This window comes from Dromaius novaehollandiae, chromosome 6 (assembly GCF_036370855.1).
Source record: "Dromaius novaehollandiae isolate bDroNov1 chromosome 6, bDroNov1.hap1, whole genome shotgun sequence".
Lineage (NCBI taxonomy): Eukaryota > Metazoa > Chordata > Aves > Casuariiformes > Dromaiidae > Dromaius > Dromaius novaehollandiae.
The window spans coordinates 48,011,904-48,029,964 of NC_088103.1; the positions used below are offsets into that span (position 1 = coordinate 48,011,904).

At 56.6% G+C, this 18,061-nt stretch overlaps 1 protein-coding gene across 24 annotated transcripts in view; it reads right to left on the reverse strand.

Moving 5' to 3' along the window:
• Positions 1 to 3,349, reverse strand: part of EBF3 (EBF transcription factor 3) — a 120,607-nt gene extending 117,258 nt beyond the window's left edge. For 23 of the 24 annotated variants that reach the window (XM_064514404.1, XM_064514394.1, XM_064514388.1 and 20 more), the window contains exons 1-4: positions 2,483 to 3,349; positions 2,157 to 2,313; positions 1,737 to 1,800; positions 1,111 to 1,166 (exon numbers count right to left, since the gene is read on the reverse strand). In XM_064514404.1, the coding sequence (XP_064370474.1) occupies positions 1,111 to 1,166; positions 1,737 to 1,800; positions 2,157 to 2,313; positions 2,483 to 2,616 (411 nt within the window). In that variant the 5' untranslated portion in view covers positions 2,617 to 3,349. The remainder of the gene's footprint in view (positions 1 to 1,110; positions 1,167 to 1,736; positions 1,801 to 2,156; positions 2,314 to 2,482) is intronic. The other variant, XM_064514401.1, reaches the window with a different exon arrangement.
• Positions 3,350 to 18,061: the final 14,712 nt, after the last annotated feature.

Below are 18,061 nucleotides of genomic sequence, written 5' to 3' on the forward strand. Positions count from 1 at the left end.
TATACAAAGGAAATAAAACCACATTGTCAACTCGAGAGCGCTCCAGAGTTGCGAAGGGCTCCTCGGGCAGCGGCTGGCGGCCAGCAGCGCTGCGGGCCGCCGCGGGCAGCGGCTCCCGGGGCCGCCCGGGACGAGCCCCGAGCCGCGGCGGGGCCCCGCACCGCCCCGCACCGCGGGTGCGCCGCTGCCGCGGGCGCCGCGCCGCCCCTGGGGCTCCCGCTTCCACCCCGGGTATCTGGTTTCCAAAGCGCCGTAAATTATCCCCGTTCCCACCGCCCTCCCCCAGACCCCGAAACCTCTCCCCGGGAAAAAAAATGACGCCAAAGCCGAAGCGAGCGAGCGGCTTTCCGGCTTTGATCGCCGCGCCGCGCCGCTGATAACGCGCAGTTATCCCCGCAGAAGTTGACCAAGACAGGTTAAATAATTTAATAAGGGACTGCTTGTAATTATGTTATTTACAAGGTATGACAGAGGCTGGAGGAAGAAACAGAAGCTGCTCCCAGGGAAAGGGCCGGGCTGCGGTGACCCCTGGAGCGCGGAGTTTGAATTATGGAGATGGGGGGCCGCGAGGTGACTCCGGACTCGAGCGGAACAAGATGACTTTTCACCTCGGCACATTTAACTTTTAAATCCAAATAAGCGGCTCGCGTTGCTAGATCGGGGCCGCATAAAAGGAAGGGACGGATCGCGCTCGCTTTCGAGGAGCCTGGGAGGAGGGCTGCCCCTTTTCACCGCGGAAAAATAAAACGAAAAAGTTGCCAATGGAAAGAAGTGCTATTAAAAATAAATCTGGGCCACCTGATGGGGGTCTTTTTGTTGCATCTACCCTTCGCTGAATTAATTAGATCAAACACATACGCACATGACATTGCACCTAATGATACACACACTATTTAACGACACACAGGCTGCTCGAGATAGCAACAATAAACCTATTCCACTTTTTAAAATATTTTCCAGTGCTAGATACCTTCGTTACTCGGACAGGTAAATTAGCAGAAAAATAGATGCGGTCTGCCCATTTAATATCCTCCTCCCCCCCCCCCCCAAAGCAAGGGCAAAATACAAACTTAGTTACTCGACTGTTAAGAAAAGCTGAAACTTTCTCACCTGTTTGGTCATTGAATCTATTAGACGGACATACAAATCCTGTTCTGTCCTAACTCCTGGCGAGGGGGAAGCAGAGACAAGGTCTGGTGAGAATTTCAATGGCGAACCACCCAAATTACATAATGAAAACATGAGGTCAGGCAATTAAGTGCTACATACAATATATCAACACTCGCGTCAGGCTTAAAAAGAAGAAAAGGGAGCACGGCAGCGGCAGGGCTGCCCCGGGCGCCGCGACCCTCCCCGGCGCCCGCCGCCTCCCCGCCCGCCGCTCCCACGCCTAAGGAACCCGCTGCGCCCGGGCGCAGCATCCACGATGCCCGCGCCGCAATTAACATTAATTTGCAAAACTGAGAAAAGTCACTTAAAAGTGATGTCGTGTCGGAGTGGCTATCGATCCCCTTTTTTACTTTCCACTTCAAGACCGACCGGTTAATCATGTGAAGTACCATTGACTTATCGATCGTTTATGTTTTGTTTTCCTTACATGCCAAGAAAAGAGCCGTGTTTACACGCGTGTAATTTTAATCTCCAAATCTTTATGTCCCCTTAAAAAAGGCCTTGAAAGAGAAAGCAGCACTTTTGGTGGCACGTCCGCGCTCAAAAACGAGGTCACAACAACTTACCGTTGCTGTACAATAACTGAAGTTTGTAGTGAATTCCATTGTTAGTTTTTTCATTGTTTGGCTCCTGCAAGGAACGATAAATAATTACGTTTAGTAGCAAAACGGCGTCCTGCTGCCGAGGTTTCTTTTTGGTTTCGCCCCCGCAGCAGCTCGGCGTTGCGGCGGGCGGAAACTCAGCCCCGAGCCGCGGCGGAGCAGCGGTGCCGGCAGCAGCTGGGCGCAGCGCGGCCCCGCTTCGCCGCTCGCCGGGCCGCAGAAGCGCGCGGAGCCGCCGCGGAGCCGCACGTGGCCGCGCGCCCCGGGGGTCCCGGCCGCGCCGCGCCGATTATCCCGCATCAATTAAACCAGCCCGAAAGGTTCAAAAAAAAAAAAAAAAAAAAAAGGGAAAAAAAGGGAAACGAGGCAAAGCAGCAGACTTACTTTCTCTTTCTCCACAAAGTCCACAAAAGCCGTTCGCTCGATCTCCACGGGCTGCCCCTGCCTGTCGTACAGAGCTAAGACGAAGTGGAAAAAATTGGATTTTCTGAGATTGGAGGGCGGCTGTTTCTCGAAATGCGCCCGAGCCAGCCCCACGCCGCTGCGGGAGAAAACAAGACAAGCGTGGGTGAGCGCGGCGGCGCGGGGGGCCGCGCCGCGCCGGGCCGAGCCGCGCGGGGGGCCGCGGCGCTGCGCGGCGCTGCGCGGAGCGGCGCGGAGCGGCGCGGGCCGGGCGCGGGCGGCGCCGGGGCAGGCCGCGGCGCACGTACCTTTGCGCGGCCGTGTTAGCATCCACCACGCCGGCCGTGTGCATCCAGGAGCGCACCGGGTTCATGCCACTGCCCAGCGGCTCCTCTTTCATGGTCGTCCCGCCTCTCGGTATATTTTCCTGAATCCCAAACATTAAAACAAATTGGGGCGACACCGGCTCCCAACCAAAAGGGGTTAAAGCGGAGGGAAATGTCAGCGGCGGGTGGGTTGGTTGCCGCTCGGTTTTTTTCTCGCTCGCTCGCTCGCTCGCTCCCTCTCTCCTTGGCGACCGGGATATAAGAGATGACTTTACTCCCCGGGAGCAGCAGGAGAAAAGCCCGGCTCAAGTCGCGCTGCCTCCTTCAGTCTGTCCTGTCTTGGCGCGACATAAACAATTTGCTGAGCACTTCTGCGCAGCTACTCGCACGGCGTTCCAGCTTGGTGGTTAAAAAAAAAAAGGAAAAAAAAAAAGGAAAAAAGGAAGGAAGGAAGGAAAAAGTGCGGCGGCCGGCGGCACCGCGAGGCGCGCGGCGGTGGCGGCGGCGGCGGCGGCGGCGGGTTGGCTTTTTTTTTTTTTTTTTTTTTCCGGCGCGGATAAATACTCGCGTGGCGGCCGCTCGGCGCGGAGCCCCCGCAGCCGCGCGGCGCGGAAAGGGCTGCCGGACGCGGCGGGATCGCCCGCTTCTGGCACGGCTCGCTGCCGCTCCCCAGGACAAATAGCGGCGGCGCGGGCCGCGCGGAGGAGTGCCGGCGCGGCGCGGTGCGCGCGGCGGGCCCGGGGCGGCGCGCGGACTGGCCGGCGGCGCGCGGAGCCCGGCCCTCCCTCCCCGAGGAGCGCGCCCTTCCCGGGAGCCGGGCCCCGCCGCCGCGGGAGCCGCGCTGTCAGCGCTGACGCGCGGGGGGCGGCGCCCGCGCCATATATGGCCCGCGCCGCCGCGCCGGGCCCCGCCGCCGCCCGCGCCCGCGCCCGCGCCCGCGCCCGCGCCCGCGCCCGCTCCGCGCGCCCCCGCGTCCCGCCCCGCCCCGCCCCGCCCCGCCCCGCCCGCCCCGCCCGGCCCTGCCCTGCTCGGCCCTGGGGCAGCCGCGCCGGGAGGCCGCGCGCCGGCCGCGGGGGCGCAACTTGCGCGCGGGGCGCCGCGGGGACGCGCGCGTTTCGGCGCAGCGCGAGGCCCCGGGGACGGACAAAGGGTGTCCCGGAGACCCGCCCGCGGGGGGGCCGGGGCGCGACACCCGCCCGCGCCTACACACGCAGCTGCATTATATACACACACACACACACAGAGATATATATATATTATATATACACACACACACACACAGAGATATATATATATTATATATACACACACACACATTTATTATATATACAAACACGCACACATATTATATACACACACATATATTATACGCACACACATATATACACACAGCCATATATACACATATACACCCATATATGCACATATACACCCATATACACATATATATACACACTATATTTATACACACGTATACACGCACACATATACACGCACACATATATACACCCATATCTATATATACACCCCTATGTGTATACACCCATATATATACACACACACACGCTATATTTATACACACACATACACGCACACAGATATACACACGCATATATACACACATACATACGTGCATACGCATAGATGAAGTCTTCACGCACATGCACACACACTTTATATATGTACACACACTAAATATATATATATACACGCACTGCATATAGAGGTACACATATATGCGTGTGTCTGTGGAGAGCCGGGGACAGCAAGTGCCCCGAGCGGCGAGGCTTCGCCGCCCCCGCGCACCCGGGGCGCCCGCTCCGCGCCCCGCCGGGCTGCGCGCTAACGCCGCGGTTAACGGGCGGCGACGGGAGCGCGGGCGCGCAGCCGGAGCCCCGGCGCTGCCTGCGCGGGTGAGGGGGAAGAGAGGTGCGAGCAAGCGATCCATTTTGCTGGTGTTGGGGGTTAATGACTATTGCCAAAGATAAGTGAATTATCAAAGCTGTTGCTCTACCCGATCTCAAAATCCATTACATTGCTGGCCGTCTAATTAAATACGTAAGTATAATAAAATCATATTTTATGACTATTTGAGGGTAATGAGATTAGTCTTTAGAAGCGATCGCCACATATTAAAGATGCCACTGTCTATAGAATGTTAATAACCTTAAATCAAAGTGCGGGGAAACTCTGCGCGAGGAGGTCGCAGCAGGTCCGCGCCGCGCCGCGCAGGAGCGGCCGGGCCGGGCGCGCACGGGCGGCCCCGGCCGCGGCGGCCCCGCGCGAACGAACCGCGGTGCCTGCGATCGCCGACAGCATCTTTAATTCAGATTACACGCGCCGGGGCGGCTTAAATCTGATTACCAAATTAGAAGGTTTTAAAACAAATCCTTTTAAATCTGATACTGTTGACTAAAGAGGGGAAGAAAGTTCCCTAAGCCCGTCGCAGAAGGCGGCGGTCCCGCCCCGGGAAGAAAGGGACTTTTAAACCTTTCTGACAACAACTGCAGCTGCCCCGCTCTTTGGGGCGATATTAGGGGAAATGAATGCAAATCTGCGCGCCGCAGCCATCTGGCCGCGCGCGGGGCTCAGCTGCTCCTCGCACCCGGCGCGGCCGCCGCAGCCGTTTCGGCTCATTTTCGCCATCATCTGCTCCCGCACCCGGGCGCGCAGCACGCGCCGCGCATCGCCCGCCGGCCCCGGCCTTTCTCACCGCGCCGCCAACCGCGGAGCAGCGGCCGCGCCGCCCCGCGCAACCCGCCGCTGCTCCGCCGCGGCCCGGCCCGCCGCCTCCGCCTTCCCCCCGATTTCCTTCCTTTCTGCGGGGACTTCTCCTCCGCTTTTTCCCGACTTCGCACAGTCGCGGCGGCGGCGCGGGCCCGCAGCCTCCCGAGGTGGCGGCCGCGCCGAGCCGCGCAGCCGTGCGCGCCCACGGGCCGAGGCGCCGCCGGGGCCCCCGCGAATTTGCATTTCAAGAGCGGCACCGCGCGGGCTCAGACCGGCGGCCGCGTCTCCACAGCCGCTCGCGGAGCCGCCGAAACTTTATTATATTTTTTTTTCCCCGGGACGATTCTCGCGGGACGATTCGCTTAATCGCTCCGCGCTTTTTCCTGCAAAAATCCGCCGCGTTTCGGTGTTTTAAACCACGCGGGTCGCAGCACGGATTTGCTTGGCAGTAAATGACGGCGGCGAGCGGCGAGGCGCTGCCCGCCGGCCGCCCCGCTCCGCGCCGCGCCGCTCCGCGCCGCTCCGCGCCGCCGGGGCCGCGGGAGCGCGGGGAGCGCGCAGGGAGCGCGGCGGGGCGCGGGCGGCCCGCGCAGAGCCGCCGCCGTTCCCCGGTCCGCGCTGCTGTTGGCGGGCGCCGCGCCGCCAGCGCGCTCGGCTGCGATTTACGCCCGATTTAAGCGAAACAAATCTGCGGCACCGCCTGCTCCCCGCCGCCCCGAGCGCGGAGACCCGCGGGGTTTCGGGCGCTTCTAACGCGGCGCGCAACCTCCGCCGCTGCCTTTCGCCCCGCTCGCCAGCTCGCCGCCGCCTCCGGTTTATTTATCCGCCCCGCTCGGGCCGCGCAAACCCTCGGCCCCGCTCCGCGGAGCGGCCGAGCCGCGCGCAGGGGCGCCGCGGGCGCGCAGGGCCGGGCAGGGCGAGGGCCGGGCAGGGCGCGCAGGCTGCGCGGGGCGCGCAGGGCCGGGCCCGTTGCAAAGCGCCTCCGCCTGAACAAACAAGGATCGATCAGATAATTTCGGATATTATAATTGGCTTTAATTAAACACACTTCGTTCTAATTAACTCTGAAATTTTAGCATGCTCGGGGACGCCGGTGCCTGGTTTGATATTGTCAGTCCAGATGTCCTAATAAAATTCAATCCTCCACTCAAGACTTCAATATTCGCTAAGAACAAAATGCAAATTAAATGTAAAACCTAAAGTGTCGCCAAAGGGACAATCACGAAAGGTGTCTCCAAACTTCGCGCTGTCGCTGCGCCGCGGCCGGGAGGCGCCGAGCCCGGCCGAACAAGGCTCTGCGGAATAAAGCCGCGCTTAACTCCTGCCTGCGCGCCCCGCGGGCTCTCCGCGCCCCGAGCAGCGGGCAGCGCGGCCCGAAGCGGCTCCGGGCTGCGCGAAGCTGCGCAGAGCTGCGCGGCGGCGCCCGACGGCTGCCCCGGGCCGGGCACCGGGCAGCACCGGCCGCTGCGCGCCGCGCACCTCCGCGTCCCGCCCCGCGCAGCCGCTCAGTCAACTTTTCCGGGCGGCCGCAGCGCGGCGATGCGCGGTTTTTGCGGGAGGAGCTGCCGGGCGGCGCGGCCGCGCAGGGGGGAGCGCGGAGAGGGGCGCAGCGGCGGCGCGCCCGGCCCCGCGGAAACTCCCCGCCCCGCGCAGCGCTGCGCGGCGGGCGGACAAGCGCCGACCCCGCCGCCGGGGCGCTGCGCGGGCGCCGTGTGCCACCTACAGGCGCGGCGCGGCCGCGCAGCGGCCCCGCGCAGCGCAGCGGCCCCGCGGCGGGGGGGGGGGGGGGGTGTTATTGGTCCCCCGAACTTGCGCGGAAACTTCGCGGCCGCTCGGCCGCGGGAGCCGAAACGCGCAGCGGATGCGAGGTGATTTGTTAGTCCGACTGCGCGCTTTGAGAGCTGATGTCCCCGCGGAGCGGGCGCGCTTTGCCCCTTTATTTATTTTTATTAAAACATCAATCTGCTCCGGAGCCGGGTGAACTCGGTTTCACCTAGAGCACATAAAATTCCCCATACCGCGGAAATAAGCACCTGCCATCCATCAGCGCCGTTCGCGACACATCGATCAATTTGGGGTTGTTAATCCGAAAGGAGGAGTTTTAATTGCTTCCTGCGCGCTCGGCGGCGGAGAGGCGCCGCGGCTGGAGGGCGGCGCGGGCGCGCACGGGCGCGGCCCGGCCCAGGTGAGCGGCGCGGCCCCTCCTCCGCGCCCCGCGGAAGTAACGCGTTAGCGCGGCTTCTGCGCCCGCTTTGCTTCGGAGCCAGTTGCACCCACGGTTTGCCTCTCGCTGCTGCAAAGCCGGGCTTAGCCGGCGGCCTTGGCCTCCGCGCCGCGCGCCTCGCTTCTGCCAGGCGCACGTGCTCTGGTGCCAGCAGAAGTCCGTAATATTTATTTAAGGGCCCATTTATTGTGCGTTACTTTTACTGTGCTGCGATACCTCTGCAGCCTGGGCGCCCACGCAGCCGCCCGAGCTCCCCGCGAAGCGCCGTGCCCTGCGCTGCAGCGTCGGGGCATCGCAGCCGGTGTTGGGGCCTTGCGGCTGCCGGAGATCAGGAGCCTGGGGGAGTTTGGTGACTTTGCTGGGGCACCTTGAGCATCAGGAGCTTTCAGAGGAGTTTCGTTAGGTTTTGGTACAGTTATCTGTGCATTGCTATAGGTACTAAGGAATAACGCTGAAAATGCGTTTCACCGTGTTCCTTTCTCTAAGCAACAGCTTTATTTCCAAATTTTGCCCTTGTTTCACGCTTTCCTGGGGCTCTGGGGCGGTTTGGAGGTGCTGGTGTCACCCGTGAAGCTCACGGGGTGCTGTGCACCCACCTGACGTGCCGGGACACAGTTTTCCTAGTTTTTCTTTCCTCCCAACGCAGGGAGGCGGGAGAAGCCGAGCCGGGCGGCTTGGGCCGAGGAGGGAGCCGGCTGCGGGTGCTTCCCGGGGCCGGGACGCCGGCGTGGGCACGCCGTGACCTCGCAGCCGTGCCCCTTCGAAGCGGCCCTGCAGCTGCACGACTGGGTGCTGTTTGGGCCGTTAAAGCGCAAAACCGCCGGTGCCGAACGCCGGGGCGCGCGTGGCTGCGGCAGGCAGCGGCGCTGATGGGAGCGGGCCGCTCTCCTCCGGCTTTGCAGGCCTGCCATCTACCGGCTGCTGCCCGCACGCCGCCGCCGCCGCGCAGCACCCATGCAGCACCCGTGCAGCGCCCGTGCAGTGCCCGCGGGCCCTCCTTGCACGGGGCGGCTCTGCGGGGCTTCCCGTGGCGACGTCCCCCAGCGCCGAGCGGCTCCCGCGAGGGCGCTGCCAGGGGCTCTGCGGTCCCGTCGCCTTCCGCCTCCCAGGCCGGGTTCATCCCGCCAGGCGAAGCGCGATGGGCGCCCAAAACGCGTGCGGCCTCCCGCGCGTGGTCGGGCCAAGAGCCTGCGGCGCCGGGCGGCCTCTCCCGTGGAACAGCCCGCCCCAGCGCTGCTGCGACATGCAACTCGCCCTCGTTTGCTTATTGCAAACTCGTTAAAACACACAACCCCGAAACTCCCGGTGCTCGTTACGGCACGGTCAACACGCGCCTGCAACGAGGGGGCTGTAACGGCGATGGCATTTTCCTGCTTTGCATGATGCAACGTGCATGATGCCGCATGCAACGGGCAGAGCCGGCAGCGGGAGGTGCGGGGGCCCGGGCCGCTCCTGAGCCGCCAGCAAACGCCTTGGCGCCCGGTAGCGCTTCCCCTCGGCCGGCGGCAGCAGCGCCCGCGGGTGGGTTTTGCCCTCCCGCCTCCGCTGCGCTGGGTGAGTTTTGCAGCACTTGCACGGGATCCCGGGGTGCTCGGCCGCGGGTGCGGGGAGAGAGGCGGCTCTGCGGCCGGCCGGGGAGGGACGACACCGCGTCCTCGTCCGCACGAGCGGCGACTCCCTGGGCGAGCGGCAATGCCCTGGCGCAGGCTCGAGTCTGCCTGAGCCGAGCTAAACACCGTCTGCGGCCCGAAGGGCTGCAGCAGCATTCGCGGCTGGGACCCTCCTCGCGACGACACCGGGGCAGCGGGGTTGTGATGTTGAGCCGTCGTGGTGCGGGCGATGGGAAGGGCTGCAACATCCTGCAAGACCCTGCAAAACCCTACAAGACCCTGTAAGGCCCTGCAAGACCCTGTAAGGCCCTGCAAGACCCTGCAAAACTCTTCAAGACCCTGCGAAACCTTTCAAGGCCCTTCAAAGCCCTGTAAGACCCTGCAAAACCCTGCAGGACCCTTCAAGGCCCTTCAAGACCCTGTAAGACCCTGCAAAACCCTGCAGGACCCTGCAAGACCGCGAACGCACGCCATAGCCTGCACGGGCCGGAGCGCGCTCTCGCATGGAGACGCTTGCGGTGGTTTGCTCACGCGGCACGGGCGATGCTGCCCCGCGCTGTGGTCGGCAACACCTCTCTCTCCTGTGCCCCCACTCCGCTCGGCTCCTTCGCGGTGTGCGGCCGCGGCCCGTTCCCTGCTGCCTCCCGCCCTGCTCCTCGGCAGCCGGCAGCTCACGTTTCCCGCTCGCGGGAAGCGGAGGTGAGACAGCTGCCTGGGGTAGTGATAAGCCCATCTCTTCATTTCACGTATGGGGTTGAAATCTAGCATTTCGGGCCTCTTCCTTTCTTCCCTTTTTGCTTTTTAGCCAAATCTGCTTAAATTTTGAAGCAGGCCCCTGCGCGGCTCCCGGCTCCCTCCCGGGGGCTGCCGCCACCGTCGAGGCTGCTCCGTGCGGCCGTGTCCCTGCGTCTCGTGCACTGGGGCGGCAGCTCGCCTCGAGGCACGGTCCCGGGGGGGCCCTGCTGCGGCTTCGGCGGATCCCCCCCGAAATCGCAGGGGCCTTCGGGGTCTTGCGCACGCCCGTGCAGCGCTTGCAGGTGGTTGTCTCCCCTTTTCCACCATTTATTCGTTGTCCCGCGCTCCAAAAGCGGTCACCGAGCCTGCAGTGGAAATGCTTGCGTAATTGCCGCATTATATGGATCATTGGCCTTGCACAGCGGAGCCGCTGGAGCAACCGGCCGTTTATCTGGAAAATCGCCGCGTGCCGAGAGCGTGCCGGGCCCGATGCGCGTGCTGTGGGCTCCGGGCCGCAGCGACCCCGGGGTCTGGCTGCCTCCGCCGCTATTGCTTGGTGCTGCAAAATACACCTGCGTCTGAGAAGGTATGGAAAACTGCAATTTATACATGACACAAACTCTGTAAATATTTGCATTTTGCTCTGTGGCTGCATCGGCAGCAGCGGGCGGGAGCAGGGCCAAGTGGAGCCGCTCTGTGATCTCCCCGCGTTCTCCTTGGTCGCGCGGCCGGACTGACAACTCCTTTGCACCAGCGTTACCTGTCAAAGCACTACTTAACCTTCCAGAGCGAGTTTTGTGGTTATCAGAAATAGAAATGCGGTGATAATTGCATGCCTCCCTCTTCCCCGCGCGACGCGAGGAGCAGGACACATTCGCACCTCTGGGGAGCACATCTGGATCCGCTGCTCGCCCCGAGCCGCTCTGGTTCGCGGCGCCGCGGAGGGAGAGGAAACCTCGGCGTATGCATATTGGTACGGAAAACAAGCCCGCACGCGGCTCGGCAATAGGAATCGCATTAAATAAATATATAGCGAGCCGGGTGTCACAACAAGTAGATGTACAATTACGAAGACGAAACACCCCGAGGAAATCAGCACGCGGCTTATTAATACCGGGGCCGGCAGAAGACAACTGTCAGACAATTGGTCAACAAGGTACACGGTATCTGTTAGGCACCGACTAACCCATTATGATCTTTATGAAGTGTCCTTTTGGGGGTCGAGATCTTCAAATATGAGTTGGAAGACCCTTTTCTTTTATTAGTTGCTAAGCTCTTTATACTTTTACCATATTGCGGCAGGTTAGAAGTCTGAGCTTTATTGTCTTATGTTATTGAAAATCCAGATTCCCGCAGCCTTCTCCCTCAGGTCAAGATTTGTCTGAGAATACATTCTCATTTCTCCATGTACAAAGGCTGTCTGGAGAGAGGCAGAAAAAGATTATGACTGTAATATACTTAAATCCAATTTATTTGCCTGACTAGAAACTTCCACACTTCACAATTGCTTCCTACAGAAGATTTTGTATTTAATTCTCTCGCCGCGGCAGGGAGCGGGAGCGAGCTCACTCCTCGGGCAGGTGTATAGATACATATATATATATATATATGTTCAGCACACACCTGAGCCGGGCGAAGCGCTGCGCAGGAGGCGATGGAGATCGCACGTGCACACACGCGCTCTGCACGTTCGCACCTTGTTTCTGCTCAGGAAAAGTGAATTGGAAAGGGACCTTTGATGTCCTCGGCAGAGCCGGTGCCACGGGTCGGTGCTCGGAGCGAGGTGCAGTGATTTCCCGCTGCTTCGGGGCGATGCTGCTCCTCAGCCTGTCGCAGGACCCAAAAAACCCCTAAATAGCCTAAAGAGATTGCAAACCAACTCTGGGACAACTCTTTGTTTGCACATGAACTTTAAGCGTGTGGATGCGTCTCACGGGCTCTCCCGGACTTCCCAGCCTGTGAACCGAAGGGATTTAATCCTTGTTTGGTCCGGGGCCGCTCGGAAATGCACTGCTGTTCCCCAGAGTGCCGGCACAGCACCTTTTCCCCACAGCCTTCCCCACAAATTCTCCTTTCCAAAGTTTTCACCCTCCAGGGCTCTAAAATTGCGACAATTAATGCTGGAAAAGACCCGCGCAGCCACCCAATCCGTCCCTGCCGCCAGGCGGGATTGCTCTGCAAAGCAGCTCGCGGGGAGGCAACGAGGCAGCCACCTGCGCGGAGACAAAATTTCGGGGAAAAAGTCAAAACTGCTCGAAATGACTGTTTCCAGGCAAGCAGGCACAGCTGCTTTTTTGGCATTTTTGCTGTGACGGTTACTCTGGAAGGAGCCTCAGCCAGAAGTTTGTCCCAAGCTGAGCGCCCATTCAACTCTTTTTTTACATTTCTCCTTCTTTTTGGCTGTACGAAGACCGATCCCACAGCAGTAACCTGAAAGCCGTGCAATGTTCAGCTCTCGTCCCCTATTTTGGAGCTAACAGGCTGGCGCTGGGCGCTTCCCCCAGCCTGCCCTTCGCCTCCGCCGGGGTTTTTCCAAAGCAGGGCGGGGAATCAGCAGGAAAACTCATTTTCCCGAAACATGCAATTTATACGTGTGCTAATAAGGAAGCGCTAAGACCCATTTAGTGAGCGTAAGCTGGCGCTCGCTTGCGCTTGCCGGCTGCTGAGCCCGGTCGCTGCTCGCTCCGGGGAGGGACTCGGCGCCCAGCCCTGCCGTCGGGGCTGCCCGGGGCTTCGCGGCCCCCCTGGAGGCGAGGACACCCCCGTGGGGCGGTTTGCTTGGCTGGGACACAGGTGGTTATTGATGACGTCCCCTTTTCTTATTTAACTGCTTGAGATCATCCGAGAGTGGAGTGATTCAAATCAGGGAGCCAAATAACTGCATTTAATCATGACTTAAATCAGAAAAGCGAGGAGCTTTGATTTAAGTAATTGTGGTTTTCCTTTTCATTTTGCTTCGCATTTGTACTGTTTTTGTTCTCCTAAAGAAAGTTTTGTCCCCTTTGGGTGATGTAGTGGAACTGAAAATTGTCTTTATAAGAAACCAGGTGATATTTATTGCTAAACGAAAAATACACAGTCTCTGCTCGTGTGTTTAAGCAATGCTCATATGAACATACTTTTATTCAAATTCTTAATTTTTACATAAAAAACCTTTCTCTGCTATGTTTTCCTTCCTTTTTTGTTGTTTGTGGTTCACTGCTCCTTGCCTCGAGCTGCAGCGTGGAAGGGGACGGGGATGCAGGACGGGTCAGCGCAGCAGTTCACGTCTCTTCTCGCAGGTATGGTTTCATTCAGACAAATTGCACTGCTTTTTTTTTTTGTTTTTTTACCTTTTTTTAGGCTGGAGTGGGTTTGCGCCTCAGCCCAGGCACCTAACCAGCCCAACCAGCTTGCAGCGCATCGTGCACATTGGCTACGTTTCTCTCTCAGCATCGCTGAAGAGAGCGTGCAGCGCGGGTGCAAATTAACCACGCCACGTCTGAGCGTCGCCGAGCTTCAAACGAACCGTGTTTGGCCCTCGGTGTTCTCCCGACGTGTTTCTTGTGTGCAAATGAGGCTGGATTTCCGAACTTCGAGCAGTTTGCAGATGAGTTTATTAGCGCTGCGCTCGGAAGCCGTATACTCCTGGGGTCGGAGCCGGGTGCCGGGAAACCTCAGCGAACATTATTTATACTGTTAAACAAAGTCGGGAACTTCAGACATCTGGTATTCGCCGCCGAAGCAGGCAATGAAAACAAAGACATATTTGTAATCATACTCAGTAGTCTTTTTATGTGAAGTAATTACTAAAATAATCTGAAGACGTGGATCAGATTATTAATGGAAATTACAGCCTGCAAACTACAGTAATGTACATCTCCACCTTTCATAAAGCAGACGGGGAGCGGTGCGGCGTAATGAATAGCCCTGGGGTTGCACGGTGCCAGCGCTGCTACTTTGAAATCTGTCGGCTGACGGCCCTAAGGGGAGCGTTTGCAGCCCCGGTGCCGTCCGCGGCCTCGGCTGCGCTGCCGAAATTAAAGCACGTGCATGAGTGCTGGCGAAGCTGCCGGCGGCCTGGAGGGTTGTTGTTTTGCAGGTGACCCGCAGCTTGCAGCACCGTGCAGGCACGAGTCGGTGACATGCAGGAGACAGGGCTGCCTGAACACGGGAGCGCGATTGTAGTCTGCTCCTTTTGTTATTTATTCATGCTGCCGTTGAATCGTCCGCTCCTCAAAACCCGCAAAGCCAGAAAACTCGCTTTTATTTGTCGTGTGCCCCGTTACAACTTTTAAGAGATTTTCCCTGTTTTCCAAGGTAATTCTGCAAATGCTTAGGGACGTGGGGGAATCGCCCGTCCGCCCGGTGCTGCACGGCGGATGGTGCCAGCCACTGCTGCTGATGCCGCTCGCAGCCGATGCTGTTTCATGTGCGAACAGCTCCAAATTACACCCAGTGGTGAGTTCCAGACCGGTTATTTTACCTGGACCTATTTAGTCTTAAACCGTATAAAAGCTCTGTTGCCTGGTCTCCCTGTGTGTCCAGGCCCGTGCTACGCCGTGTCCGCTGAAGAGCCCGAATTACTGCAAACCGCGCGATAGCAGAAGCAGGCAGCCGCTGCCCTCCGCAGAAAGGCACGGGAAAGCGTCGATTCCCCGTCAGCGGCAGCGCCGAGAGCGATTGCCATCAGCCTGAATCCCTTGTTTGGCTCATTTTGCAATCAGCCTCTCTTGTACAGCCACATTTTTAAAGCTTCGCAGAGCCTTTCCTGTGGGTTCCCGAGGGGCTGAGCCCCGCTGCCCAGGCCGGCAGCTCCGGGAGCACCTGGACGGCACCGAGGAGCCACTTGGTGCCACGCAGGCGGCACTGAGCTGCCCCGGCGTTGGGACACGCGTGGGAAATCCATTGGGAACGTTCTTCCTTTTTTGCAGTGTTTTTAGTTTAGAAGGTTCTGCTTTCTTATCCAGCTGGCAGTTTGTCCTTCAGCTATGTGAAAATACGAATAGTGTGAACATGAACATCAGACCCAACGCGAGTCCCAGCGCTTCCCTCTTGCCCGGGCGGACGCGAAGGGAGGAGGAAGGAGAAGTCCACGTGCTCTGCCACATTTCCAAATGGCTCAAAGCCACCGCTGGTGCTGGCCGGGAGGCCGCGCGAGCGGAGCTCGGTGCAGGGCAGACGTCTGTTCCCGGGTGCGCGGGGAGCTCTGGCAGCACGGCACACGGCCGGTCGGTTCCTTTCTCCATGTGGTTTCCATCTGGAGAGGGACCAGTTCCACGACGGCCGCCTCCGCCGAAACACCTCGGGGCTTCTGCGGGGCCGCATTGCCTCCGCAGCCTTCGGGAAGCTTCACAGGCCTCTCGCTGTGCAATTACAGGAGGATTTTAGTCTGACTATACATTAAAAACTCCTCTCTAAAGAAATTCAAAGATCAGAGACGTTTTCTTTCAAGTATTACATTGAAATGTGAACACTCCTGCTGCTTATTACAAAATGTTTCTGCGAGGCACTGCAGAACTCTCAGACTTCGCGTTTTCATTGTTAGAATTTTTTTTGCTCTATTTAAACATTAAATCCTGGCATCTTGTTGGTGTTGCAGTTTCTTTTACTGAAACTATGGAAGTTTTAATTAGGGTCTGAAGAGAATGCACAGTCACAAGCCATTGTTATGGAGAGCATTAACAGGGCTAAGAGAATCAAAACCAAACAAAAATAAATGACACTTGTGTCCTTCAGATATGTGAAAAGTGAATGCAAATTCTATAGCCTTATTTTTTCTGATCCCCACTATTCTCTAATCTTATCAAATACACATTCCCATATTCTGAGTCAGTCTGATAAAGCTGCTTGATATACACAAGTTGCATTAGATTTTGCAGAGCACATTTTCCTAGTAAATCCAATTTCACAATTTTTTTCTGGTGACATATGAGCCATTCCTTAGTATATAAAATGCTCTTTGAATATTTTAACGACTGTGTTCTACAACACCGTGTAGCATAATGCAGCTGTCCTGTACACAGCAGCTCTTCAGAAACCATCTTTTATGGGAAATGTGTTGTTTCACCATAGGCTCCTTGCGTACTCTTTCGAGACGCAGGTAGCCGGCGCCCTCCAGTAGCCACCTGGGCTACCGGTACCTGCCCAGCTGCAGCGCGGCTGCTGCGTGAGCTTTTGATACCGCTGTTTGTCTGCGAACGGAGGTGCCTCAAGGTTCATAAATCTGTATGCAGTAGTATGGGTTCTCTAACAGCAATTCATTTTAATTATGTGAGACATAAAAAGACCACCTACAGATGAGACAATACAGCTGTAAGATTCTCAAGGTTACTATGGGGAATACTTCATAACTGAAGTATGTTTTCCCTAAGGAATTATACTACCATTTGATTTAATTTTTAATTTTTACATTTTAATCAAAAATAGATCAAATGGTGGTGTTATCTCCTGGGAAACATACTTCAGATATGAAGCAGTCCATGTTCCTTTTAAATATGTAAAGCTGCCATTTATGTATAACTCATGAATGACACCCTGTGTTGCAAGCAAATATCATGCAGTGATTTCTATAGTTTCAGTAACAACACTATAATCATACACAAATATCACTACACCTGATTCTACAAAGCAAACGGTATTAAATAGTGTGAACTTCAGAAGCTAATACAGTATGTAGCTAGTGCTGAATAAGATCCATCATTTATCGAACGTGTGCACGGTAGTATTGGCAGGGACCACAGCCGGTAAAACTTGTCATGACGGAGAAATCTCGGAGAGCAGGAACCTGTTGGTGTAGGCAACACTTAGGAGGGCACTACGTTATACGTTAGGTAAGGGAGACATGGGGAAGCCTGGGCCATAGAGTCTTGCCCAAAGAACTTTGCTTTTCACTTTATTTTCTTCCTAGGGTTTCCAGCTATGTCTGTGAATTTTAGTTTTCTGTACAAGACACTTCAGTAAAATGTCTCGCCAGCAAGGCAAACTCCTGGTACTTATCTGAGCCGTGTCTACCAGTCTTTATATGCAGTTATTTTCAACAGAAGTTTCATGCATGATAAAACGTCAAGGTGTAACTTTTGTTATAACTGCTGCCAGCAATCAACGCAAATACAGTATTATTAATTTGTGACTATTAATCTGTTAGTATAGGATATCATATTATGTTCTCAGGAACCAGCCTATCAGCTTCTCAGGAGAGCTGCCAAGGTCTTACTGACATTCAGTTTTCCCTAGTAATATAGGCATAAACATCATTCATTTTCAAATGTGTTATTTTCAATAGGTATGCTTTAACTATGAATTTCTTGGCTTCGTGGCCAGTCAAATACAGACTGCCTTTAAACCCCCCACATGCCAGAAACAAACTTCTTTGTTTTTTGTTAGCAGCCAAGATGAAGCCAACAAGTAATTACTAGCAAATGAATAATTAAGTGAACACTATTACCATAGTCTAAAACAACTAAAACTAGTACAAGATGTTATACAACATCTATAATGTATTTATTATTTTCATCAATAACGTACTCATCCTGCCCCCTTTCACATTCACTCTTGCTACTTCAGACTTCAAACCAGGCCCAATTCTCTTGAAAAGTGTTTCATCTGCTTACCTTTATACAAAATGTATGTACAGTTCTGCCCAGACAGATCCTGCGTTCATCCATAAATAGACACAGTTACTTTACACTCAGTGCATGCAGGCATGTATGTCACATGTATGTGACAAAAAAAGCAGAAAAGCAAGCAAACACCTACGCCGTCATCTTCCCTCCCTTGGTTTCAGCATCGTCATTCCTGAGCGCAACTGTCCCTGTCCCAGGACCGCTGGACTGCACTGTTTGGCACGCGTTACCTTTTTCCATGGCAGCCATTTAACAGAAGTCTTCTCTACAACTGGAAAAAATGCAAGTGTGTAAATAAATTAACATATATTTATTCCTCAAACAAGTTTCATTACATTTTTTGAAGATTTTGCAGAAATGGCTATTTAAAGTAAGGGCTTTAAAATGCCGTGTATCCTGCACTTGGTTCAGCAGATGCATTCCGAGTCCTCACGAGGACTTAAGAGGTGAATGCCCTGCATCTACGTTCCTCATTAAGCCTCGCTACAATGGGCCTATGTAATACAGGGCAACAGACTCTTTTGGGATTAGATGGACAGCGAAGGCTGTGTCTGCACTGGCTAGCGATTCAGTGCAGCAGGTGAACAGCCCGCGGAAGCGGCTCGTGTCGAGGCCCCTACACCTGTGCTACATGTAGTTGGGGGTTTTGCTCCAGACCAGA